The sequence below is a fragment of the Populus trichocarpa genome, chromosome 6 (assembly GCF_000002775.5).
Source record: "Populus trichocarpa isolate Nisqually-1 chromosome 6, P.trichocarpa_v4.1, whole genome shotgun sequence".
Lineage (NCBI taxonomy): Eukaryota > Viridiplantae > Streptophyta > Magnoliopsida > Malpighiales > Salicaceae > Populus > Populus trichocarpa.
The window spans coordinates 21,145,667-21,173,419 of record NC_037290.2 but is presented as its reverse complement, the minus strand read 5'-3'; the positions used below and the strand labels follow the sequence as shown (position 1 = coordinate 21,173,419).

Here is a 27,753-nt window from a genome sequence, read left to right as displayed (position 1 = left end):
TTACAAAACTCTTTTATATATCAAACATGCAATGAAAAACTATATCAATGTAAAAGAAGCAGGTGTAACAAAATAAGGGCATCCTCATTTCTAGCCGTATAGAACATAATCTCTCTAACATCATCATTCTCTTACTAAGACATCAAAAAGAAGCATTAAAAGACATATTTTTATCGTCTAACAATTTATAAGCTCTTGACCAAACCTCTAGCCACTACACATACTAAGGTGTTGACTACAATCAAAGAGAAAAATTATGCAATATCTTCCTTCCATGAAAAGCAGTGCGAACACGAGGAACTATAATAAATTCTTCCATTTTTATTGCGACCATAAACATGAAAATGAGGAATGCCACACCAAAAAAAAAAGATAGAAAGATTGATTGTCATGGGTTATCTCCAACAGTTTGTGAAAATAAAAGAAAAATTATATAAATAAAGGAAGGGAATTTGCACACTTGATGAGATACCTGAAATCAAATGATCTTTAGGAATTGCATCTCCACTTGTATGAAAAATATTTTGAATTTTTTAATAAAAGCAGTAGTTGTTCTCTATGATCTCTAATGAAAAATCTTTATGTCTCCAACTAAAATCTTAACAAAAACAAATTCATGCCTCAAACAAAAAATCTTCATGACTCTAATGAAAATTTCGTTGTCTCCATTATCATAACCTGATTTTAACCCCTATTTAAAAAAAATAAAAAAAATAAAAAAAAATATCTTTTCAATAAATCGAAGAACCATAGATGAATTTGAAATACATTGTCAAATTAGAAAATTAATTAGGAACTTAATTCAAAAGAAAAATTAAAAGCTAATTTGATTGAAAATTGCACAAACCAAAAACCTAAAAACTAAAGTAAAAAAGCACCAAATTATAGGGTTTTAAGTAAGTTAGTTCAGGGTTCAATTGAAAGAAAAAAGTTTTAGATTGGGACCAATTTAGACTAAAGTGAAAAATTGGCAAAATACGGACCAAAATTAAAAAGAAAAATATGTCAAGGGATTAAATTGAGATTAAGCCTAACAAAATAATGTCATTTTGATCATAAACAATAGATCATTTAATACCATCAATATAAAATATTTAGCCTTACACAATCTTCTCTCAAATCAATTTTTTTCTCTCCAAATCGAAACCATTTCTCTCTCTAATCTAATGAGTTAATCATTGGTGAATTAAAAAAAAAATAGAAACAAACTTAGCTATTTTTTTTTATCCCAGCTAGCAAATTATTTGGTTTACACATATAATTTTAGGGATATGATAAAGAGAAAATCAAATCTCTAATTCAATGAGTCATTATTCATAACAACATGTTTCTAAAAAAGAACTAGAAAACTAGCACAACTCTAAAATTTTTTGGAGAAATAATACAATTAGTGGGTTATCCTGTTGGAAACAATGAAATTTGATGGGTTAGATTATTCTTAATAGCACAACCCATTTCTTTAAATATACAGGTTGCATATATGTTTTTAGACTAAATAAATAAAGCCAAGCTCATGAATAAGTTTGAATGCGTCAAACATTCAGCTTGATAAAAACATTTATAATTTCAGATCTGACTGTTGGATCATGCTTAAATTTTGTCAAATAATTCTAAAGGTCTAATTTCATAAGGGAGCTAACTCACTGTAACTAAATGAGTTTCGAAAAACCTTCGAATTAGAACTAAAAGATGTTATTTTTGCTATTTTAATTACCTTGTCTATTTAGATTTAATTCAAATGTGTGTAACCTTGCCACCGTTATTGGCAAATACTATCTTGGCTTTCTTTATCATTGTTATTACAATAAAACCTTTCTCATTACCATAATTAACTATTCCATAATTGCATTCTTTATCATTGTTATTATATAACCCTCCTCTTATCGAACTCCACCCTGAACAAAAATAGCTTGAAGAATAGTTGAACTCCCTCGCAACTATCTTGGAATACATGAATCATATAATATTAAAACAACAAATTGATAAGGTAAAAAAAAAGGAAATGACCATACAAATTATTTTAACTAAAAGAAAACAAGAACAAGAACAAAAACCTAAACCTGATTGCAACTGTTCTCATTAAAATTAAAAACCCACTCCAAAGCAAAGAAAGGAAATGATCCTCATTTCAATCAGGCGTAATAACCTCTCAATTATTCCTTTATCATTGCCACTCTTTTTTCTTCAATTACAAGCCATTACTAAACCATCACATGCCTTAACGTGTAAGGTGTACCATAATTCCCCTACACCACAAAACATCATATCCATCTTTCTTTCCTTGAATCACGACAGTTCAATACCCGACATGGACCCGGATCTCCTCTCAAGCAAGTCTTTTAATGGGCCGTGCAATCGGACCCGCTGATGACCGAAACCCGAAAGTAACAGCATTGTAAACACACCAACGAAGCCCAGGGTCCATACCAGTTCGTCTCTCATACTCGACCCGACCCGACCCAAATCAAGGCCTGGCAACCCATTTCCGTTAATTGCAACACTATTATCATCCCTCCGTAAAAGCATCAAATTTCCTGGTTGAGGATCGAACCTGGACCTCACGGTGTTTCCAGTCATCATCTCGTGTCCCTTTATCCTCCTCTCGCGCCTCGATCTTTTCAACGCCACGAGAAATAACCAGTCCTTCTCGCGATATATTTTCGAAAAATTAGTTTTGGCAGCCACAGGAATCCTCGATCCCCTCTTCTCGCGGCTTACGAGAAAAATAGAGAACTGGTGTGGAGAAATTCCGATTCTCTCGCTGATTATCAACTGCAAGCCCTTGAAATTCAAAGTAGGCAAGACGACCAAATCTTACAAAAAAGAAAGCGGGCAGTGGATAGATGCTTGGAGACCAAGTAATTTTATTCTCTTAAACGACGGGTTATGGAGTCGTGTCATAGTATTGTCAGGAGTTATTATATCTATCGATTTGTAACCCCAAATTGCCCTATAAATTTGAACAAATTTGCGAGCGTACCACTGTCTGGCTCTTCGTGCGCCGCCTTATCCTTAACAAGGAGTAGAAGGAGAAGCAGAAGAAGGGAGTTGCCGCCGTCAATGGAGACGCCACCGGATGGGTATAGAAGAAATGTGGGGATTTGTCTCGTTAATTCCTCTAAAAAGGTTGATTAACTTGAAATTGTTTATTTTATTTATTTATTTTTGGTTTTGAAATAAATTTAATTGTTGGCTTTGGGTGTAGATATTTACTGCTTTGAGGATAAACATCTCGGACACGTGGCAGATGCCTCAGGTAGTGTTGGGTATTTACGTGAGCTGATTTTAGTAAATGCTGGGATTGATGGGGGGTTAGAGGTATCAGATTTGTTCAATGAAATGATTTTATTGGACTTTAGATGTAGGGTATGTGTGTTGGTGGGGTGTGGATAGGAGGAGCTGATAACAGCTTCTCTTTAGTGACTGATTTTTTGGTGTATTGCTATAGGGTGGTGCTGGTGAGGGTGAAGACCTATTGACTGCAGCCATGAGGGAATTGAGGGAAGAAACCGGTGTTACTTCAGCTGAATTTGTGGCAGAGGTGGGTTTTTATTATTATTATTTATTTTCCCCTTGTTTTAAGTGTTAGGGTTGTGTATGAGATGACCATCTAACAAATTGAAAAGGAAAGATGTGTCTTTCGCTACGTGTTTGAGTGATCTGAAATGATTTTGATATTGGATCGTATGTGTAGGCACCCTACTGGCTTACTTATGATTTTCCCCCGCAAACCAGAGAGAGACTCAGTCGTAGATGGGGTACCAATTACAAAGGTCAAACACAGAAGTGGTAAGGATACATTCTCACAAAGAGAAACAAAAACAATCAGATGGATCATATCATGGAAGCTAATTTGATTGACCCAGATGTGTGTTTGTTACTCCTGACTACAGTTTTTGGTTGCTTTTAGTTTTGCTTTCATGATAACCACTGCCTTGCCTTTTGCCGCCGTTAATTCATAAATAGGAGTGATTCCATGTAATGGTTTTGCAAACAATGGTTTCTTTGAGCATCCTTTGTTATTTCGGTAACATAAATGTTGCTAAAGGGGGGCATGTCTCTGTTTCTGCCTTTGTGTACTTATCATGATTGAGTCTTTTTCTCTCTACAAATTGTCCTCGCTTAATCTCAAAATCTACCTGCTTTCTTCACGATCTCCTTTAAATAATTGCAGAAAGTATAGGATCTGCCCCTTTCTGATTCTAAGACCAAGTTGCTGGATTTTTCACAAAAGTATGTCCTTTTCAATTTGTTCATGCTCGTAAAGAACTTTTGAAAACAGGTTTCTTTTCAAGTTCACTGGGAAGGAGGATGAGATAAATCTTTTGGGTGATGGAAGTGAAACTCCAGAATTTAAGGACTGGGCATGGTTGTTGCCGGAAAGAGTATTGGAGCTTGTGAGTAAAATATTACTTGGAAATATATAACCGGAAATCTATGTTTAGATGTTTGATTCTTGTTTGTTCATTGAGCAGGCTGTGGATTTCAAGAAGCCAGTCTATGAACAAGTTATGAAGGTATTTGGTCCATATCTTCAGGCAGATGCGGATGAAGATAGTGCAGCACAAAATGAAACCGAGGCCGAAGTGTACGTGGAGTCAACTCCTGTGTAAATTACCTGAAATTTTAAGTTCTTTACTTTCATTAGCAAATCTCATGACATAATAAACTATGGTACTTCGCTAATTTTTATCTTAATATAAGCCAACCTCAAATAGAAACGACCCCGATTTTCACTTGGCCATTTCAATGGATGGTTTTGGCTTTTGATTTAGGGCTTGAACGCGTTCCAACATTGGTCAGCTCCATGCTGCTCCGAACTACCTTCTTTGTTTGCTAAAATATTTTTTATGATTATATTTACGGTAGATCTTAGAAGAGTTTATTACCCATTTTGCATTCTGCAGATGCAAAATCACTCACTGTGGTTTTACTGCCCGGCTCTTTCTGAGAACTAACAACTGCATTTCTAGATGAACTTCTCTATACTCACATAAGGGGATAGGTGCGGCCTTTTGTTTGGGTCCATGCTCAATGCAAAATAATTTCTCTAGTTCATTTTGATGAATTGATTTCATCAAAAAGGCTATTATCCAAAAACACTAATCCCCTGTCGATATTACTGTGTCTTATTCATTACAATATTGTAATTATTATTTTGCCTCATGGTCATTTTATCTTTTATCCTTTGCTTTGGAAGTAAGTTAGTTTTTTCACCATAACATGAATGTTTTAGGACTGTGGAATTATTTTGGTAATTGCATTTTATTATACATAATAAATTTACTAACGTAACCCATGAATAAAATAATTCAATACCTTTTATAGAAGTTTGTATTTTTATATTTTATAGAACAATTAAATTGCTATATTACCCTTACTATTCAAATTTTTTTTCCTTAGTTTCAAGGGCTTGGTTGTAATTTCACTATGGTTTATTTGTTAATATTGTTAAGTTCTAAGAGCATTTTTAGTTTTTGCACAAAAAAACAAAAAAGTTGTTGATATGTGCCTTGCACAGGTCAACCGCTCCATCACATTTTGAAGGAGCGTGCGACTTGTTTCGGTGGTTGGAACCTTAATTCTGCCGCATCATTAGATTTGTCTCAGCGTTTTTTCTTTCTAGGTGGTGCGTGTGTGATGGTTCAACGTGGTTTGGCTTGAAATTGCTATTCTTTTCTTTCTTTTGTTTCCTTCTTTTTCTTCTTTAGATTGTGTGTTGGTCATGCAAAAATTTATATTTGCCCTTCAATTTATTTTTTCTTTTGATTCAGTCTCTCTTTTCTTATTTGTATTTTTTTTTTTTACATTGATTATTTCAAATTTGATTTTTATTTTTTATTTCATTCCTAGTCATTTTATTTTTTTTTTCAAATTTGATTGTTATTTTTTTAATTTTAATTTTTTTTGTTTTGAATTATTTTCTTGATTGATTTTTTTTTTCAATTCCACCTCTAGGCATTTATTTTCATTTAATTTTTATATTAAGTTTGGTTCTAATTTTTTTAATTGCTAATTTTTAATTACTCTCTTATTGGATTTGTTTTTTATAATTCCATCTTGAAACATTTAATTTCATTTTATTTTTATGTCGAATTTAGTCCTAATTCATGTAATTGTTTTTTTTTCATTGCCTTTTTGATTGATTTTTTTTTTCAATTTTATCCATCAATATTTGTTTGATAAAGAGTCTTGCTTCTTTGTTGTTTTGGGTTTGCCTTAGGATCATTCTAGTCTCATGATCCAGGTAATAAATTTGAATGATTAGCTCGGTTGAACTTCTATCTTTTCTTAAGGCATTTTTAAAAAAAAAACAATTGCCGGTGTTTATTTCACTTTTTTATTTATAAGGTCATCACAATTTCATGTCGTAAGTCATATGTTTGATTTGTTAACCTGAGTTGGCTGTCAAGTTCGCTTGAGGTTTTTTTTGTTCTTTTTTTTTTTGCTTTAACAAGTTTTTTAAATTTATATTTTTAAATTGTCTTATAATAAATTTCTTGATAGGATTTGGATCTATTTCATAAGTTACAATTTCACTATCTATAATTTTTTTTAATTTTAAAAATTTAATTTTTATTTTTTTAATTAATTTTGATTATGGTTTCATAGCCGTGATTCTGCCAAGTAGCGGGATGGAGAAGAGAAAGGAAGAAGAGTTTTGAAGAAGGAACTAATTTTGGATCGCATTAATCGATGGGTTTGTGTTCCTCCTCCTCCTTTTCTGTCTGAGTTTTCTTTTTCTTTTTTGGTAGCATTAGCTGTTATTTTATTTTGAGTGATGAGTTTCCCTCCTCTTTTTTTCTTGAAAAGATTGACCTGTTTATAACCTAGAATTTATAAATTTGTAACGCTATACGTTCTTAATCTGTAAAAAAAATCAATAAAAATCAGATTATTTATAAAATTATCATTATATTTTAGTTAATAATTAAAGGGCTTTTATATTAAATATTACATCTTTGCTATCAAATAAATAAATAAATAAATAAATAACCCTAGCTATCATTCTCATTCTTCTCTACTCTCCCCGGAATCTAAGCAACCCAAACATCTTCAAAACTTAAAATTTGCAAGTTGAATCCGGAAAACATGAGAGTTCACTTCATCCCATACCTTCTAATCAACAAAGAAGTTGAATTTAGAGGAGCGTGGACCAGCAATACATCCAAAGAGTTAAATTAAATAATAAATTAAACTATTTTAACTAAAGAGTAAGAAAGAACCAGAATCAGAGAGATCTCCTGTGCAAGTGTTTACCTAGCTACCAATGAACCTACTTTTTTTGACATTACAAGATTCTGATTATCCATTACGTAATTCAAAATTGTAGGCAATACATGCCATTTAGGGCTTCGAACCTGTGCATTCATGCCATAGAAAACTTGGGACTATAGATGCTGCCTTCATTGACTTGCTAGCAAAGCCAGATTCTGTTCCACATTCCCATCCACCATGCCAATTCCTCGGTCACCTTATTGTGCAGTATCTCCAGCTTCCCTCTATTTACTGGGAAATTGAGTAGCCTGCAACAAAATGACAAAGAGGTCGGCATTCTGAGAGAGAGAGAGAAAATGACGTGCATATTTTTTCAAAATAAGTTGTCGCTGCTTTGATAGATTTCTTTGTTCCTTTTTCATGTTTTATAGTTCTTAAAGAATTTTCAGAATGTCAGTGATCAGAAACTCAATAAATGCACAGTAATGCGGCTTCAAGTTACAGAAGAGGGAGTCACTACCGCAATAACCATACCCTTCTACCGACGTAATGAACTCGTTTGAGTCCTTAGTCGATCAATTGCATGCTTTATTATGTGCCTTTCTTCTATTGGCACGTTCGTTCATTTCCTCTGAAGACTGCAAGACCAATACGCGTAAGGAGTATTTGATTTAAAAAAGGCCAGCTGGACCTTCAATCTCTCCTCTCTGCCCTTCAAATGATGCGCTCTTTTCCTTCCTTTGTTGATCGATCTCTTGTAATACAAAAACAGAGAAACATGGACATGGATATGGACATAAGACACCTGATGAGAAGCAAAACTATACCTGTAACGAGCATATGCTTCGTGAAATATGGCAATCTCTTCCTTATATGAATAGAGAATTTGCTGAACCTTAGCATCCCTTTGCATCCATAGGAGGACAGAAACAATGGCATTTATCCTACTCGAGTTCCCCTTGGCATAACGGATATGATAACCAGGTAGAAGTGATGAACTATTTCCATTAATCAATGACCCCATCACGTTCAACACGAGATTGAGAAGTTTGCAAGGAAAGAGCTAGGCAGAAGATAACAACACCATGTCTGTTCATGAAGGGAGCCCGTGCTTTCATCAACATCTTCTGGAACACACTGTAGAAAAGTGAAATATTTATCATTTCAATTGCTAAAAAATCATTGAGAGGGTTGCTTGAGGTTTATGAGCAAATTCACAAAATTTAGTGCAAAATAAGAAAGAATAAATCCCCAGCTCACAACATAAGGAAAAGGGAAGTCTAAAGATAGATAAAACTTCACTGTGAGCATGCAAACAACTGCTAAAATGCATCTTGTTCCATGAAACCTGGAAATTAAATGAAGAGATTCCTGGCCAATAAATACTCCATCCTCATTGAAAAACTTAAGGTAATGCTTTTTCTAAAAACACGAAGAATAAAAACCCATAATTAATTGTTTGGAAATACCCCAGCTACTGCCAAACCAAGAATTTTGCCTTGCAAGCCCAAGAATCAAACTTTTTTGGTTCACACAAATCACATTACCATTGTTACACATGATTGAGCTAACATGAACAGCAAACAGCTCTAAATCATCAAAAACTTGCCTAAGATTTCAATTCTCAAAACTACAAAATTAAAACTCACACAAATTGATAATTTGGTATTCAAAACTAGCATTTTAACACTCAATTAAACTCACACAGATCTAGAAACCAAAAACATGTATCAAAGTAAACATCAAAAGCATATTGTTGTTATTGGCAGATTCCAAAACTACTTCATTCCAAAAAACCACAATCACAAACATATCTTCTTGGTATCCAGTAACATCAACAACAAACTCAAATCAGGATTTAGTAAAGAAAAAAAATATTTTTATACATTAATCAAAATCCAAACTTAACACAATGTAACACCAAAGTAAGTTCAAAATATTATTAAAAGATGCAAAAAAACGCTAGAGATGTGTCTCATGAACATCACCTAATAGTTTAAAGAAGGTTTATACTTTTGAAGCTTCAATCAATGGTTGTTGTCCCATTAGCTCTTTTTTTCTCAAATTTTGCCTCCATAAATTTCTAGCATTTCAAAGCTAAAGAAACCCTTATGCTAGGTTGGTGAACTTTCACAACTAGGATTTTTTTATCTATATTTTCTCTTTTATTTATCTCATATTATGAACAAAATTATATTTGATAATGGTGTACAAGATAAAGTAACTGTCATTATATGTTGTTTGGTTGATAATACATAAGAAATAAAAAAATATATATATTTTACCTTTAATATGTGTTACTATCAAACACACACACACACAAACACACACACATATATATAACTCATATTGATCAAGTGGGTTGACTCAGGACCTGGCCAGCTAAGGGCCTAGACTGTTCTGGGTTTAAGAAAAAAATAGAAGAAGGATTAACCTTGCCTGACTTGGTCAAAAACCAGGGCTGACTCGTGTCCTTGAAGAAAATTCAGTCACAACTCGTTAATTGTTTTTGTAATTTTTTTAGTCAAAATTATGTCGTTTTGATCATTTAAAAAAAATAATTAGGATAAACCCAAGTTAACCTTGATTGATCTTTCTGAATTATAATCCAAGATTTGTCCTAGATTAATTTAAAACCATTACAATAATCATTTATATCCTTACATGTCTTAATTTGGATAAGTTTGAAATTAAGAATTTTTTATTTGGATATTTATGAATTAAAAAAAAAATATTTCCTCTTGATATATGTCTTCTATATACTTTCTATTTCAAAAATACATTAATTCATTTTAAAAATATATTTATTTTTATATTTTTCATCTTTATTTATTTAACCAATTACATCTTCATTATTCCTATCTTTTACATCCCGTAAAAGCAACCAAACAATACCCTTTAAAGTCTTCATATCTATATCGAGCACGTGCCAGGTCATGGACACGCTTCATCTATAACCGACATGTATCAAACATGCGATGACACATTAAAATAATGATAAAAAAATAAATTTAAATTCAGATATGTGGGGGCTTGGCCAGGATTCATGGCAGATATGCTCAGGATGCGTGAGGAACACAGTAACGATTTTTTCAAGATTATATTTGTAATTTTCTCAAAAAAACTTGGTTCGAATATTATTTTTAGTTTTTTATGAGTTAAAATAATTTAAAACAAGTAGAAACTTAATTCAAAATTAATCTTTTTCAATAACAATGAATGATCATATTTTATGTGAAATATTTGACATAAAAATATTATAATTTATTCGTTATTTGTTTTTAATTTTAATCAAAATAATACGATATTATTATTTCTAAAATTAAAAATTATCTAATTTTAGCACAATTAACAAATCAAAAGGGAGATATATGGTAATAATTAAATTAAAATGAAAAAAAGAAATTATCACCAATCCTTTTATGAGCATTATAATAATCATTAAGAAAATAACATAATATTTATCCTTTTCTTTTATAACTCCATATATCCGTCCATTCAAATTGATTTTACATTATTATTAGTTATGTTGATTTTTTAGTATTATTTTTATTTAATCTTTTATATATATATAATATTTAAAATTTTGACATATTTATACGTATTGTATCCTTTAGTTTTTTTTTAAAATATAAATATAGCCGTCCTATATCACGTGTCAATGTGACAATGGCCATGCGTCTCGGATGGATCAAAATCAGATAGAGAGGCTACAACATTACTTTTTTATTTAATTGCACGAATTTTTATTTTAATTTTTTATGGCTAGAAATGATTAAAAAAAAACAAAACTGGGAATGAGAAAGGCTTGACAACATGTATGATGGAACATCCAGCAAACAAGAACATCCAACATCAAGTCGTTGGCCATGTAATGGTGTTTGATTGGTCACAAGAAAACATAAAAGCCAACTGGTGAGCAGGGCATCATGCACCACCCACATGGCTGAGTCTCGATCCACCTTCACGTCACTTCCATAATTAACGATTTATATTCTTTCAGCTGAAAAGGACCTCATTATTGAAGACCTGCCACATTCATCCTCATGCACCATGACAGCGACAGCCACATCAACCTTTTGGGATTTCTTTTCTAATATTAGGTGAAATAGTATACTTTGATGATGCCGCTTATGAAGCATCGAGCTCTATTTTTTATTTTTATTTTTATCTTAATTGGTTGGTTGCCTAGTTAAATTTAATTATATTAATTTATTGATTATTTCGTATAAAAACTATAAATTTATAAAGTTTTTAATTTAAATATGTTTTATGAGTTAAAATTATATTTGTCTATCTTGCAAACTAAAAATTAAATTCCAATTAAAATCTCAAAAGTTATTATTCATATAATAATTGGTGAATATAAGCAGTCGAGTGTAAATTTACATAACCAAATAAGAATATATTCTAGATAAATTATATAAATGGTCTAATAGATGTATTTATGAACCAGTAAAACAGGTTTAGATTGAAGTAATAAAACTAATTAACCTGTTTTATTGATTATTATGAATTAATCCACCAAGTGATTAAGAAATAACATAATCTTACCTGGTCACTTCAAAAACAAGACATCTCCTAAAAGTAGATTCCTAATCGCGACAACTATGTCCTATTTCGCCAAAACATTTCGCTGTTATGTCAGTTCGCCATTTCTTTTTTAATTTTGTCCCTTTTGCATGTGTCATGGTACCCGTTTCCACCTGGCAAGTCGATACGCTAGGTGCCACGTGCTGCTATTAGAATAAAATGCAGACAGAGATAAGACCAATTGCTTGTGTGTTCCATCGATGAATAGGCGTGCGTGCAGTGTTCCCAACTAACCCCTTGCGATAGGCTACTGATTAACAATGATTTTTTTTTCTGAAAAAACTTATCAGTTTGTTTGTTATCTTGTAATTACATTTATTATTTAATTTTAATTTAATTAATTAATAAATTTATTTTATTTTATTTTTATATTATCTTCACCACTTTCTTTTTATTCTTTTAAAGATCTTTAACAAAATGAATATATAAGTATTTTAAAGAAGTTAGTTTTAACTTGGATTTATTTTTATATTATTTTTAAAAATTAAATTACATTTAAAATTTTAATTATTAATATTTAAAATGATTTTAAATATAAAATTTAATTAAAATCTCTAAATTAAAAAAATCCAAAACATGTGGTAAAGAAGACAAAGGTTTCGGCTTAGCTAGAGTGAAATATCAAATATTAGGTGTTGTTTTGCGCTTTTGGGTGCGAGAAGTTTGGCAGTCATACATAATGCCCCCTGAACTTCTTTAATGTTAAACTTAGATCCCTGAATATAGAACCAGGAGAAGAAAAGTAGGAGGGAGGAGATAAAAATGTATTAGGAGCTGCAATCCGAGCACCTAATCTAGCAATATTAATGTCGATGTGTTCATTTTTAAGATTAGAGTTTATTGATGAAGGTCTTAGCGTCTCTGGTAATTGGGAGAAAGAGTCCCAGAATGAAAATTGAGTTTGTAAATTTGATTTGATATTTTCAATTTTTTTAGAGTGGAATTGAGCATGTCTTGAGTTTTAAAATAATATTAATCATTTTTTTAAGTGATTTTATGAAGTTTTAAAATAATATTATGATCCAAGTCATTATACTTGAAGCAGCTAATATGAAAAACCATGAAGTCCAATTATCAATCAATTAAATGTAGAATAATGAAATTGAAAAAAATAATTTTAATTATACAAAAAGATTTAAAAAATATAACAATTAAAAAAATAAGGATCAAAATTAAAATTAAAATAATTTTTATATTTAATTGAATGGTGAAATTGAAAAAAAAAAACCAATTTAGTAAAAGGACAATTTTTTTTCAAAAAAACAAGAGTCAAAATTGACATAAAAATTTAAAATAATGTTGTAATTAAAGGGTGCAATTGAAAAGAATAATAACTTTTACAAAAGGATCAAGAAAAAAAATTAAAAATCAAAAGAATGAGGATTAAATTGAAAAATATAATATCATCAATTTGAACTAAAAGATGAAATTGAAAACAACTAAAACTTTTACAAAAGAAATAAGGATAAAAATAAAAAATTCAAAGAATCATGACCAAATTAAAAAATATAATATTTGGTAAATTGAGATTGAAAGATAAAATTGAAAACAAATAAAACTTCTACAAAAAAACCAAAATCAAAAATCAAAAATCAAAAATCAAAAATCAAAAGTATAAGGACTGAAAATGAAATATCAGCAACCAAGAGAGTCAAGTTTTAATTTTTTTTTGTGAGAGAGAAGGGAAGAAAAAACACCCACCAGTACCAAACTTGACCACCAACTGAGATATACGCTAGACCAAAAGAAAAATAACACGGTAATGCTTTCAATGACATGATGAAAAGATATTTCTAAACGTCAGAAGATGTTACACGCGTTTCTAGGTGTTGAATAATAGAATTTAGATAGTTTGTTTTACTATACAATTAAAATGAAAAATATTTATTTATCTTATTTTTTTTATATTGGCAAATAGACCATGAAAAAAACCCAAAAATGCCCTTGTAAGCATGAAGGGGATAAATCTGGAGCTTCGGTAATTTTTTTAGTTCTTTTTAATGCAACAAGGAAGCGGCTCTGCTTCTAAGAACAGATGACACGAACAAGCTACAAGTCCAAAATCTCAATGCAGACTTTTTTTGAATGAACAGGGGGCTCATGGATTGAATCTTATCAACAATGGCAGTAGGCGATAGCCTTCATGAACTATTCCATTTATAAAACACAGTAACAGGGGGCTCATGGATTGAATCTTCAAGAAATAAATTATAGCAAGTTCTCGCTCATCATTGTTCTTTATCTACATCACAAATAGCACATAAATCTCAACTGAAAATTTCAAAGCCTACATGAGATCCTTGAACATCTGGAACTTCATGCTTAATCTACCATAAGCGCACAAGCAGTGCAACATATCAACAATGAATACCAGAAAGAAACAGCACGACATACTATCTACACCTATCAAAAGAACTCTTCTTAAAGCGGGATAGAGCACCTCTGCTACCGCCCATCAGCAGAAGTGAAAGACTCCGCAAAGCCAGTTGGCCTTGCTGGAATACTACTCTTGCTGTCTTCTAAGTCCACATAACTCAAGTCCTTTCCTTCCGCTTCCTGCCAGCCCTTCACCATCTGGTTAAGAGGGAGGCTGTAATCGATACCACAATAATCTTCAGTATCATCGTCCATAGGTTTCCATTTCTCAACAAGTGGGGCCAGCACATTCACAGCGTGGCCCATATCTGGTCTTTGGTTGGGCTCCCTTGCCGTGCAGTGCCCAGCCAGTTCAGCAATGATGGAGATACTCTCAAATGTTTCGTCTTTCACATCAAGGGCAGGGTCAATAGCAGCCCTAAGTTTCTGCTTATCTGATTTGATACGCCAAAACCATGCAGCCAGGTACTGGCTTTCCTCTGGTCTGTCCTCGTCGAGTGCCATCAATCCAGTCAATAACTCCATTAGCACAATCCCGAAACTAAAGACATCGACCTTGGTTGTGATTTTTCCCGTCACTAAAACAGTCAGCATGTGAGAGTCAGAGTCACTGGGATAAATGCATACATCACAGAGAATAAAAGAAAATAAAAATGCAAAGGTAAAACCAGTATTGCATGCCTCACTCCGGTATGGAATTTGACCTACAATTTAAGTTAAACCTACAGTTTCCTTCTCTTTTTCTTCGAAATTCCGACCAACCAAAAGTTTCACATGTTACTTTTATATGCCTTTGAATTAAATGACATCTTTCAGATTAGGTGATCTAATGAACCAGAATCATTCTGATGACGCAGTCTACTTTATAGCTACCACATACATGATGGAACAAAATCCTGTAACGCAATAAGGAGTCAGCTACAAGTTGTCTACATTCAGCTCTATCAAAAGTTAAAAAGATTTTAGAAAATAAAATTCTCCATCAAAATGCATCACGGTAGGTGAAAATTCAATCCAGTAAAAACGCAAGGCCACAAAATAGAATATTTACCAGCATACTCAGGTGCCAAGTATCCAAAGGTCCCAGCAAGCCTGGTCACCATAGATTTCTCTCCATCAGGAGCAAGTTTCACCAATCCAAAATCGGAAACTTTTGCTCTGAAATCATCACCAAGTAAGATGTTTGAAGATTTAAGATCTCTGTGTATGAAGCTCCGGTGAGCCAAATTATGAAGATATTCCATTCCTCTAGCAACATCCAATGCAATATTTAGCCTCCTCTTCCAAGAAAGAGGCTCCAACTTCGAGCTCTTCCAGTGGAAAAGATGCTTGCTTAAAGCTCCTTGAGGCATGTACTCATAAACAAGGATTCTTTCATAGCCTTCAACAGAGTAGCCCAAAAGTGAAACCAAATGACGGTGCCGTACCTTTGAAAGAACTGCAATCTCAGCTTGGAATTCATCTATAGCTTTGCTGCTGATCACGCCAGACTCCATTCTTTTAACAGCTATTTTTGTTCCATCATCAAGTTCTCCTTTATAAACCACCCCAAAGCCACCACGGCCAAGCTCATTCTCCGAGGCAAAATTCTTAGTCACATTTCGAAGAACTTGAACTGATATGACCAAATTTCCTGCTTCAATGACATGAGACTCGCCAACGCCACTGCTATTCCTGCTTGCAGAACCACTCCCTGTTATTGTAGATGCGCTTCCGTTGGTGTTACTGGCAACCACAATCTTAACTGTGTTGTCTGAATCAGATGGATCTCTTGGATGAATGACAAGGGAACTTGGAGCCTGGAAGGTATCTTTCCTCTTCTTGTAACAATAGATAGACAGAGGAATGGCCAGAAGAGCAACAACTACAACACTAGCAACCGGGGCTATAATTGCAACTAAAGTGGACCGCTTGGGTTTCACTGGTTCTGAAGAATCCCCGGGACTAGAACCTGTGCCTTTGGTTGGTGATGAGGGGTTGCTGGGTGGAGAACCTGAACTTCCGGATCCAGGAGAGGGGTTTGGATTGGACGGACTACCACCAGTAAGTAGAGGATTGCCCACAGTGACAACATTCACAGTGTCAGCAAATTTTGGTAATGGGGGGGAAATGTTGTTGGTACTGAGATCTAATGTTTTCAAAGATGTCAAGCTAGTCCAGTTTTCTGGAACTTGACCGCTTAGATTGTTACTCCCGAGTTTGATTTGAATAAGAGAACCTAGCCTTGCAACTGAAGGACTCAAGGTACCACTAAGATTACTGCTAGGCAAAGCAATGGAATTAACATTACCATTGTGACAAGCCAATCCCAGCCATGAACACGGGTCATTACCGGTCCATGAAGAAACTAATCTTGAGGGGTAATTCAGCGAACCGAGAAACTCTAGAAGCGCCATAACTTCTGGTGCACAAGGGACACCTGGAGTGGATTGACAAAATGCATTTGAAGCATACGACACTTCAGTTGCTTTAAAATTTGGAATTGGACCCATTAACTGATTATTGTTCAAATCCAAATGCTCTAATGGCATTTTTGCCAGGCTATCCGGAACGAATCCAACAAGTTTGTTACCATTAAGATTGAGATCCTGCAAAACAGTCAAATTACCAATGCTCTCTGGAATTGTACCTGTGAACTGGTTCCCATGAAGCCAAAGAACATTAACTGAATCCATTGTTGTCACCACGTCAAGAGTGCCACTCAACCCACCTCCATTCTGATCATTTAACCACAGATTCTGTAAAGACGTGCTTCGTTTGAAGCTCGCGGGAATCTCACCAGATAAATTATTGCCCGAAAGTCTCAAGTTCTGTAGAGATGACAAGGCCCCTAGAAAATAAGGCAAGGGACCGGCCAAATTACAAAACATACAAGAAAGATTGGTCAATTGTGCAGAATCTTGCAAACCCTCAGGGAATGACCACCCTGTACTCGCATTGAAATTATTTTTATCCAATGCCAGGGATTGCAAGCTCACCAAACGATCAAAACAATCAGAAGGAATTGAATCAAACTGATTGAAATCCAAATAAACAGACTGTAGCTCCGATAGCCCACTTAAGGATGGTAAAGCTCCAGTGAATTGGTTCCTTTGAAGGCCTAACCTTTGGAGTTTTGTAAGCTGGTTGAGGTTTTGAGGCAAAGTACCTTTCAAGCTCATATTCTGAACCTGGATTTGTGTGACCCTAGAACCAGAACAGAAAACATGTTTCCAAGATTGACCACATGGGTCATCATCACCATCAGCAGGCCACTCTAAAAGTTCAGGGTTCTCTAACCCTTCTCTGAATGCTTTGATAATTGCAAAGTCATTGGGGTCAGTGGCACTAAAAACCACTGTAAAAAGAGAGAAGAGTGCCAAAACAAGCTTTTTGTGGTGTTTTCTCATGGCAGATCTATAAAGTTGCAATCTTTTGCTTCATGAAGAACCATTGCAACCAAGAAAGAGATACAAAAGAAGCTTCATTTCATCATTAAAGACTGGCACTTGAATCGCCCATCTCAAATCTTGCATGAAAAAAGTGGCAAAAAAACAGAAATTCAGAATTAAGACTGCATGATATGAAATGAAAAAAGGGGTGTATAGAGGGCAGAGAAACAAAACAAACTTCAGAACCAACAAGGTACCATTAAAGGTGGATCTATGAAGAATGAAGAGAATTATTCAAAAACAAAAAATAAAAATGTGGGAATTTTATTTTAGACTAATTCACTAGTAAAAAAGAAAAGAAAGAGGAGAGCACCTTCTTCTGAGAATCTACGAGGTGATCTCATCTAATCTAGAACTATCCAGGGAAGTAGATTAATGAATGCCACACAAACAGACAACGCCTTGCAGCTACTTTCCTCTCTGTTCTCTCCTCTCTCTTCTCTCCTCTCTCTTCTCGTAGTAATTAAAAGACTATGAAGGGCAATCTTGTCTTTGGACTGACAGTTATTTGTCAGAAAGGAAGAGATATGGTGTGAAGATGGGGATTGATTTGGTTTATCTTACAATGTGTGATTCAATAGTGAACATGTGGATTTTTGTCAGTGTTGAGTGGTCTAGTGATGCCCCTGAGGGCTGAGGCTCTATCCTCTCGATCGCATGACCCATGCTCTAGATATCGCGATAATCCCGCGGAAGACAGATAATCCCGGATGTTACTATGAGCCATGGAAACCTAACTCAAGCACCCAAATGAGCTTGGACAAAAAAAAAAAAAAAAAAAAAGTTATGATTTTAAAATAATAAATTTAAAAAATATTTGTATAATTAAAAATACTGTAAGATAGATTTTTGCATATAAAATAAATAAATTTCTATAAAATTAATGTTTGAAACACAATTATGTGTATAAAATAACAAAAATTATTTGACTGGTTAAATGATATTTTCTTTTTGATTATAAAAAAAATAAAAGTTATTTTCTCTAAAATTAAGATAATTGATTGTAACCTCTAGAAGCTTTAATGATTCAACAAGTCTACAACATGTATTATCAATTGAGATTCAGGTGTCTCTTCGTGAACCCAAGCAAGATAATCCTTGAACATAAAACATTGAGATCCTATGTAAGCTTAATTTTGAATTGGGTGGACCACTATCTTACATACATTTTCTCTTATTCAAAATTGATATTCTCACTACCAACCACCAGTACAAAATATACAAGCATTAAACGCATTAAAAGCATATTTGTTTTAGTTTTTATAGTTGAGGTTGAAATTAGATATAATTCAATTATGCACAAAACTCAACCATAAAAACTAATTTTTCTTGTTTTTTTTTAGTTTTTCTTGTAAATCTCACACAAAACTCAATATTATCATATTATTAATACACAACTTATAAAATCCAGAACGAGAGTAATTTTTATAAAGATTTGTTGTTTTTTTATATCGTTGTCTCTAAATGGTCCAAAATTAATGGCGGTATACATATTGATCATCCAATCCAATCTTTGCATGGCATAGACACACCCACTTTGATTCAAGTTTATATAAACAACCTTCAATCTCATGGTAAGACAAGATCTCCTTCCTCATTGTAATGTTATATATTATCATCTTCTTTCTCCTTAAGCTTTGCTTCACTCTCTGCAAACACTTATAACACAGTCTCTTGAAGTTATTTTCCACTATCATCGGTGTTAACTTGAGCATTAAAGAGTTAGTTTGCTAAACATAAAAGATGACGTGTTTTGCAGGTGTTCTTAGTTCTTCAAGACCAACACCTTATAATATTGTCCAGGCAACCATCCAGCTTTGGAGAAAAAAACTTGATATTTTATCTACGATCTGATCGAAGAGAATGGATCGTTCATCTTACAGAAATATGGATACGAGGGGATCTCATGTTTTTATTCTAGCATGAATAAACCATTGAGTATTCAACACAGAAGAAAGCAAATATTACATGAATTAAAACAGGATGCTGATAGAATGTAATAAAATCTAACTAGTTTGACATTCTCTATGAAACATGGAATCATCGTTAATAACCTGTATTAAGTGCTAAAATCAACCATAGAAGGTGCGTATAAATGTTTTTTTTTTTTTTTTTTATGATCAGAACACAGATATATACAGTGTGTTGGATAAACAAAAAGATGCCTATGTCGGTTGCATGCCATAAACATGTTTCCTTGGCACTATGTCAATAAAAAAATATATTCTCTTTTTTAATTTCTTGAATTGGGACTTTAAGCTTGATATCATAAAAAATTATTTTTATGATATACCTGAAACTGATTAAAAAATATTTAATATCGATGTTTATAAATAAAAAATAAAAGTAAATTTGAAATGAAATAAATATAATAATATAATAAGGTTCAAAATAAGTATTTTCTAGCAGTTCTCAGTTTGAATTGTTTAAATTAAAAAATGATAACTACAAAAAAATCCTCCTACCAACTAGGAGTTTTTTTTTTAATTATTTCAATTAAAAAATATTTTAAATTTCTACACTCAAAATGTAGACTTTTCACGTGACTCCAAAGTTCGTTCTAATATATTAGTGTGTGTTTGGTGATTATTTTTAAAAAATAAATTTTAAAAAATTACAAATTATGGTTTTTTTAACTATTTTTTTAATAAAACTCATACAAAACTATGATATATATATATATATGAATAAATAATTTTAAAATTATTATTACAGCAAAACATGATTTTAACATATCATACCCTTTGATCTTTAGAAATTTTTTTGCGATGTATTTAAAACGTTGTTTATTTAAAATTAATTTTTTTAATGTTTTTTATCTTTTGAATGAGTTAATATAAAAAATAAATTTTATTATTTTAATATATTTTAAAATATAACCCTGCTCTCCCAAAAAGTTCTTTAATGTATAAAAAAATAAATAATGAATAAAAAAAGAAGAGGTAGTGCGTGGAAAATCACGACGGCTTTTAAAAAAAGTAAAAGCATGATTGATAAGATTTGAATGGCAGTGTTGTAAATACGAGGTAAAATATGGAATGTGACCACATGTATGGGGAAATTACGGATTGCAGTGAGGTGAGTGGCGGAGGCACTACCTGCCCCAGCCCCCCAACATTTGACGTGTTCACTTTGTGAAATTACCAAAATGACATCCAATTTTATTTATTCACACGTAACCCTAAGGCCAGTTTAGTTATAGAAATGAATTTTTAAATTTTCATATATTTGTTTATTATTTAAAAAATTAATTAATAAAAAATATTTTTATTTAAATAACTTAATTTTCAAGAAAGTGTTTTTTTTAATGAAAAATAATTTATAGAAGTTATAAAAAATTTAAAAATATTTTGTTATTTATTGACTATATCAAATTTGATCATCAATCTTTTCATTGCTATATATTTTGTTTTGAATTATTTCTTTTAATTTTATCCATTAAAATCTAATTTTATTTTATTTTTATATAAACTTTGATCTTATTTTTTTATTATTATTTTTATCTTATTATATTTTTAATTGAAAATTTTTATCTATTATATTTGATCTCTATTTTTTTATTGCTATTTATTTTTATTTAAGATAATTTTTGTAATTATATTTTTTTAATTTCATCATCTTTCAACTTTTTTATTTATTAGATTTGGTTTTTATTATTTTAATTGTTATTTATTTTATTTTAAATAATTTATAAAATTATATTTTTTTAATTTCATCATCCAACTTTTTTATCTGCAAGATTTGATCCTTATTCTTTTAATAAATTTAAAAAATATTCATAGGTTATTTTTAACTTATTTTCCATAACTTAACCAAATACTAAAGAGTTTTTTCTAATTTATTTTTTATGATACTATCAAATATATAAAAAAATTATTTTTTAAAAAAAATTAAAAAAAAAATATTCTTCACCAAAAAAAAACAATAAACCGTGAATAAAATTATTTAAAGGTGCAATAAAATCAACTACTATCATTTCTACATGCACCTGTCAATCACCCAAATATCTTTTCATGAGATTAATCACAGAGAAGCTGCAAGAAAACCCTTAATATCTTGATGAATAATATTAATATTTTCACAATGAAATGATAATATCGTTTTAACATCGAATCTGCTACTTTTTTTTAAACATGACCACATTTACATAAAGTTACAATTATAGTTATTGAAACCAATTCGTGGTTAACCTGGTTAAAAAATCAGGTTGCGAGTTATACGGGTCAACTTGAAAAATAAAAAAAATATATTTTAAATTTTAATATTTTATATGAAAAATTAAAAAACAATTCATGTAAATATAGATTATACATGTTGTAAATAATAAAATTTAAAAAAAATATATCAAAAAGTTTTTTTATTTCACATTGAAAGATATTATGTTATCCTTTTAAGTTGAAGTATTTAAACCAAAAAAGTTTTTTATCTTATATTTAAAAAACATAATTTTTTTCTTGTGAACATAAAATATATATACTAAAAGGCTTCAAATCTCATATTGAAAAAATAATTTTTTTATTGGGAACATAAAATATATATACTAAAAGATTTCAAATCCCACATTGAAAAAATAAAACATTCTCCTAGTATTTATATAATGAACTTTGAAAAGAGTTAATAACCAACTAAAACATATGAAAAAAGAGGGGTTTAGGAGAAAAACCACATTTGAAAAAAAAAAAGAGTCTCGCCCGTGTCGCCTGGGTCATGGGTCGACCCGCCAGCTCGACCGGGTTTTGCCGGGTTTTTACACTGGCCAATATTTTGCCTTACTCGAACTAGTCCAGCCACCGGGTCCCGAGTCGACCAACCAGGTCAGTCCGGGTTTAATAACTATGGTTATAATGATATCTATCCCAAAACAAATTGTTCAGAATTTGTATTTTTTTTCCCTCGTCAGTTTGATTAATTATGCACAGAATGGGAGAAAATCACAATCAATCAGAATCATTGAATTGTAGTATTCATAATTTGTTTCGGTTTGTTTTTTATGGGGTTATCACAATCTCAAATAAACATCCTGATATTTGGTTGATAATCAATTTTGCGAGTTCTATTTTTTTTTAATCATATCATTAAGTAAAAAATAATTAAAAAATAAAATTATTAAATTCATTGAATTCCATGATCCAAGTTGTATGATTGACAAGTTAAATAATGAAGTTCAAGTTGATCTAATACGTTGTTGTCTCAATATTAAAAAAAAATATTATTTTAAGATTTTTTTAAAGTCAAACCACACTTTTAACAGGTCATTAAAGTTATTTTTGGACTCATCAAGTCGGGTTAATCATATCAAAACAACTTTTACATGATTTAATTTGAAACTTAAGTTAAACAAGAGAAATCATGTTGGGAGTTTTTAATATTTACCGACTACAACTATATTTAGTTTTATAACAAGGTCAAAATATTCCCACAACCTAAATATTTTATTTATGTATTTTTTTTTTATCCAATGTAGCGTGTACTAGAAAACTAGTATATTCTATAGCTTTTTTAAATCGTCCATGAAATGGTTTCGTAAAGGAAAATTTTGCTCCATTCCTATAAAACAACACAAGGACCAGATTACTTGCTTCTTACATGACACGATTTTGTTTTGTTAGAATTCTTTTATTACTCAAGAAGGTGGGCGATAACATCGCAAGAAATATAGGTCATCGCTGTATTCGAACAGGGAAATGGATTTTACATCGATATTCGAAACAAGTCAACGTTTGTTGGTGGAAAATTTGCCACAAATGCACTGATTTCATTGCAAGGTTTTCTAAATTCTGGTTTCTCTCAACTAAGTAGATACAGTCCAGGAATCAAAGCTGCTTCTTTTCTTGTCCTAACTGATGAGGTCTGAAAAACTTCAGAGTTGATGTAGCTATTGTCATGGCTCATTGGATACAATGTGGTGGCTTTCAGCAGTTGATGTGGTTGGAAAACCCGCAAAGCAAATCTCTCTAGGAAGCCGGATGACCCTCCAATAATTAATCCAGTGCATGAAATAGGGAATGGCATCTTTAAAATATATATATATATATATATATATATATATATATATATATATATATATATATATATATATATATGCAATACAAATATTAGAAGGTAAAATGCAATATAAGGTAGAAGAAGAAGAAAGTATTTATCCCCTTAAATCCTAGGTATTAAACTTATTTATACAGTTACACGTTTTGTTTTGTTATATGATAAGAGAGCTAAAGTTGTCTATTTTCATTAGCTGTAACCAAGAAAACATGGACCTAAAACATGGTTTGGTTTAGTCGTCAGTTGAACCTAAGGTGATATGAACTGGATGAGATGTTAGGCTCAACTTGCTTGATTTATCTATTAATTGAACCCAAGGTAACATGAATTTGACGAGATACCCGACCCAACATACTTGAATTCACTCGTTAGCTGAACCCAAAATAACGTGAACCTAAATAAGCATCTAAACTAAAAGTGAATCATGTTGGATGAATTACCATCATGCTCTTTAACCTAGGTCAGGTTACATCTCATGTCTTGAGTATTTAAGATAAGAAACATTGCTTCTAGAACGATTATATGAGTTATTCATATATAAGATAATGTTTTCTTTATATTTATAGATATACAAAAGGTCTCTTAAGAGACCTATCATATTTATTATTTCGTTAATGATATGTAAGAGATATTTATTTATTATTAATGTCATAAAAAATAAAATCTTTCTTTTATCCAAAAACAACAGTGTTTAAGGGGTTTAAATACCCCATGAATCATCCAGGAAAGAAATTAAAAACCATTATACTTCTTAAGAGCTTTCATTTATCTTAAAGTATTAATTATTTTAAAATACAAGAACAATCATTGTAGTTATTTGAATTTAAGGCTATTGTAAGTTATTTCTTACATCAGTTGTAGTTATTTGAACTTATTGGACTAATCATTAGCCTTCCATCCATCGACACAAGAAGCTAAAAAGGGATCACGCATGTATATATCTATTCTTTCTTGATATACTTTTGTTCACATTCATCGGTTCTAAATTCTGGTAAGCTCTTGGCGGTGCAAAGGTGGGTAGTGATTGAGCTTTTAAATCATTTATGAACTCTGTTCCAAAGAAAAAGATATATAAATATTTTTAGGTCATAAAACTGTAGTTATTTGGAAATATATTTTAGGTCATAAAAATTGTAGTTACTTGAAATTATTGGACCAATCATGAGCCTTCCATCGACACAAACAGCTAAGGGGGTCACGCATGTCTGTATCTATCCTTTCTTGGCATCCTTTATTTCACATTCAATGGCTCTAAATGGCGGTGCAAAGGTGGCTTGTGATTGAGCTTTTATATATATATATATATATATATATATATATGAAACCCTCAAAATGATATTGCTACGATGATGATGATACATATTTTGATTCCTTACTATTTAGGATGTTAATAAATAGATGATTTGCTCTATACGCGGATAAGGTAAAAAAATATTCAAGTAGAAAAAAAATGTCAAGATGATGCTAGTGTTTTTAAGAAAAGTAAAAAAATATAAAATCCAAATTATTGATTTAAATAGGTTAAATAAACCTAGTTAATTTAATAATATAATTTAAAAAAAATCATAAATAATATGAACAAAAAAAATAATTAATCATATTTGAAAGGAAAAGAAAGAAAAGCTTGCTGAAGACCTATGGTTGCTCTGCTGTAGACACTACTTAACCACCAAAAAGAGCTTAGCTAGATGATTAAAACATCATTACAAAAAGTTTCATGTTGACATCAAAAAAGATCGCACATGCCATTAGAGTAATGACCCAAAACTAAACTAATCAAAAAATCATGAGATGAACATCTCAATCTCATATTTAATAGATTAATTTAATTTAATTTTTTTAAAAAAGCTAAATTAAACAAAGAACAAAAATAAAAAAGATTCGAAATAACTCGGGTCATTATCAAAATTAGTAAGAAATTCTATAGAAATAAAATAAAAATAAAAGAGTCTAATCTTTAATTAAATAAATGTTGAATGAAGAAACTGAAAAAATATGAGCTTAAAAAAGGAAAAAAAAAAAAAAGAAGAAGCAAATCATAGTAAATTTCTTAAACCTGCATTAATCTCTCAAACTTGCAACCCGTGAAATTCTAGTCTTGGACTCAATCAAGAAGCACAATTTCAACAAATTAGACGTTGAAGCATGAAATAAAAAAAATAGATAATTTTAAAAAAAAATATCAAGAAAAAAAAATAACAATTAAAATAATAAGGATCAAATTGGTTGGAAAAAAACTTAAAAAGGATGAAATTGCAAAAAAAAAAACTTAAAAAGGATGAAATTGCAAAAAAAAAACTTTTAAAAAATTTTAAAAATCATCTCAAATAAAATAAGTATCAATTAAAAGAATGAAGATCAAATTTAAAATATAAAAAATTGAAGGAAGGTGGAATTGAAAAAAAATCCAATTTCATAAATCATCACAAATAAAACAAATAGTAATCAAAAGATTAGGGACCTGATATGAAAAAATAAGAAAGTGAAAGACTGCCTTTAATTTTTCTATAGCCAATATGGAAATCAAGGGGGAGAAAGAAAAAAAAAGGGTTGTATGCGTCAAACCAAAAATCAATTTGGAACACACATTGTACCTGGAAGGAAGGGAAGCCGAGACAAATTGAACGCTGGCTTGAAAGCCATCGTATGACCACATATGACGTTTCATGTGCCACCCAAAAGGTATGGGACAATTGACATGCTGGTGTGTGCGTGGCACATGCCAAACAATTTGTTTTTTAATAATATATATGCTAAGTCAATTACCGAACAACCCCTTTCACAACCAAATTATTACAAAAATACCAAAATGAAAAGACGCAAAGTGCCCTAAACCAAAGTTATAAGAAATTTAACTCTAAGGGAAAATGCGTCATTTTACTATTAAAAAAATTGAAAAAGACTATAAAGCTCCTAAAGTTAGGTTTAGAAAATTTTGCTTTTAAGAGCGATTAAATAACTTTACCGTGCTAAATAAATGTGTAAAGTCCATTTTGCCCCATTCCAATTAGTAAATGACTTTTTACCATTAGAAAAAGACTATTCTACCCCTTATGCAAGGCTTAATAATTTTGGAGCGAAGAGCAAAATGGTCACTTTATTATTATAATCTACAGTAAATTTACTCATAGGCCACAATGCCTATACGGGGTCCTTATAGTTTTCTTTTAATTCAATGCTTCCCGACTATAAACTATTGGGTTGGTGCTGAAATTACCCTTTTAAATTCATTTAATATACATTCAAAATCATATTAATTTAGGCCAGTTCATAAATTTAGTTGTGTTTATGTTTTATTTTGTTTCAAATTTAATTAAAAATAATAATCCATTGTATTAGTACTTAAACCTAGAAGCCAATCCATTAAAAAAAAACTATTGAAGGCAACGGAATTGCATGAGAGGGAGACAAATTTCTAGCATGAGACTAAGTACAAATATGTGTGAGGTTGACTGAATAACGTCCGTTAATTATATAAAACTAGCTACGTGACTCACACTTTGCTGCGGGTCAAATAAATTTTTTTGAGAAAAAAATAATGTTTAGTTGACGCAAACACATTTTAAAAAAAGAAAAAAAACCAATGTCAAATGATGCCTATTGATGAAAACCAAAAAGAAAACAAGAAAAAAAAAAGATGTCAACCCGTATTAAACCATTAAACTTGTGATCTGAGTCAGTGACCAAAATCAACAAATTTAGAAAACCTTGAAGCTCAGTTTTCAACTAATCAAATGTTGAATGATGAAATTGAAAAGGAAAAAATCAAACATAAAAAAAGATTAAAAAAAGCAATTGTAAGCCAGAAAAGGCCTAAGATCGCCCGAGTTAGCCCCTCATACCCACGAGTAAGGTTATGAGATCGGGATATCCCAACATAAAAGAAAACAAAGAAAATCACAAAGTCTGATTTTTTAAAAAAAAAAACTATGTTGAATTATGAGATGGAGAAAAAATAAGTGAAAACAATTGATGTCAACCCTTGCTAGCCTATAAAACTCATGTCCGGGGCCATTTGATCGGAAACACCAAGTATGGAAAAACCACGAAAGCTCAACAAATCAAATATTAAATGATGAATTTTTTAAAAAAA

The 27,753-nt window shown here is 31.4% G+C and overlaps 2 protein-coding genes across 6 annotated transcripts; one reads left to right on the top strand and one right to left on the bottom strand.

Annotated features, from left to right (window-relative positions):
- Positions 1 to 2,742: 2,742 nt before the first annotated feature.
- LOC7484696 (nudix hydrolase 26, chloroplastic) lies at positions 2,743 to 6,907 on the top strand. Of its 4 annotated transcripts, none has more exons than XM_002308282.4 (7): positions 2,761 to 3,126; positions 3,206 to 3,256; positions 3,449 to 3,541; positions 3,695 to 3,789; positions 4,283 to 4,397; positions 4,476 to 4,588; positions 4,908 to 5,172. In XM_002308282.4, exons 1-7 carry the CDS (start codon positions 2,887 to 2,889, stop codon positions 4,975 to 4,977), a joined length of 777 nt encoding a protein of 258 aa, XP_002308318.2. In that variant the 5' UTR covers positions 2,761 to 2,886; the 3' UTR covers positions 4,978 to 5,172. The 4 variants fall into 4 exon arrangements, with proteins under 4 accessions (XP_006381951.2, XP_006381950.2, XP_002308318.2 ...); XM_024603037.2 differs by lacking the exon at positions 4,908 to 5,172 and adding an exon at positions 6,613 to 6,907 and having other exon boundaries at positions 2,768 to 3,126; XM_006381889.3 differs by lacking the exon at positions 3,206 to 3,256 and having other exon boundaries at positions 2,743 to 3,126.
- Positions 6,908 to 13,995: 7,088 nt separating this feature from the next.
- Positions 13,996 to 18,091, bottom strand: LOC7484697 (receptor protein kinase TMK1). Of its 2 annotated transcripts, none has more exons than XM_002309214.4 (3): positions 17,932 to 18,091; positions 15,239 to 17,695; positions 13,996 to 14,765 (listed from the first exon to the last, which is right to left on the bottom strand). In XM_002309214.4, exons 2-3 carry the CDS (start codon positions 17,574 to 17,576, stop codon positions 14,257 to 14,259), a joined length of 2,847 nt encoding a protein of 948 aa, XP_002309250.2. In that variant the 5' UTR covers positions 17,577 to 17,695; positions 17,932 to 18,091; the 3' UTR covers positions 13,996 to 14,256. The 2 variants fall into 2 exon arrangements, with proteins under 2 accessions (XP_002309250.2, XP_024459257.1); XM_024603489.2 differs by having other exon boundaries at positions 17,816 to 17,975.
- Positions 18,092 to 27,753: the final 9,662 nt, after the last annotated feature.

What these genes read in the sequence shown, in the direction of transcription:
- LOC7484697 (XM_002309214.4), bottom strand. Translation starts at nt 17,576, where the DNA reads ATGAGAAAACACCACAAAAAGCTTGTTTTGGCACTCTTCTCTCTTTTT. An exon ending in CTTGGCACCTGAGTATGCTG is followed by an intron (nt 14,766 to 15,238) that starts GTAAATATTCTA and finishes TGACTGTTTTAG; the next exon opens with TGACGGGAAAAATCACAACC.
- LOC7484696 (XM_002308282.4), top strand. Translation starts at nt 2,887, where the DNA reads ATGGAGTCGTGTCATAGTATTGTCAGGAGTTATTATATCTATCGATTT. An exon ending in TCGTTAATTCCTCTAAAAAG is followed by an intron (nt 3,127 to 3,205) that starts GTTGATTAACTT and finishes CTTTGGGTGTAG; the next exon opens with ATATTTACTGCTTTGAGGAT. An exon ending in ACACGTGGCAGATGCCTCAG is followed by an intron (nt 3,257 to 3,448) that starts GTAGTGTTGGGT and finishes GTATTGCTATAG; the next exon opens with GGTGGTGCTGGTGAGGGTGA.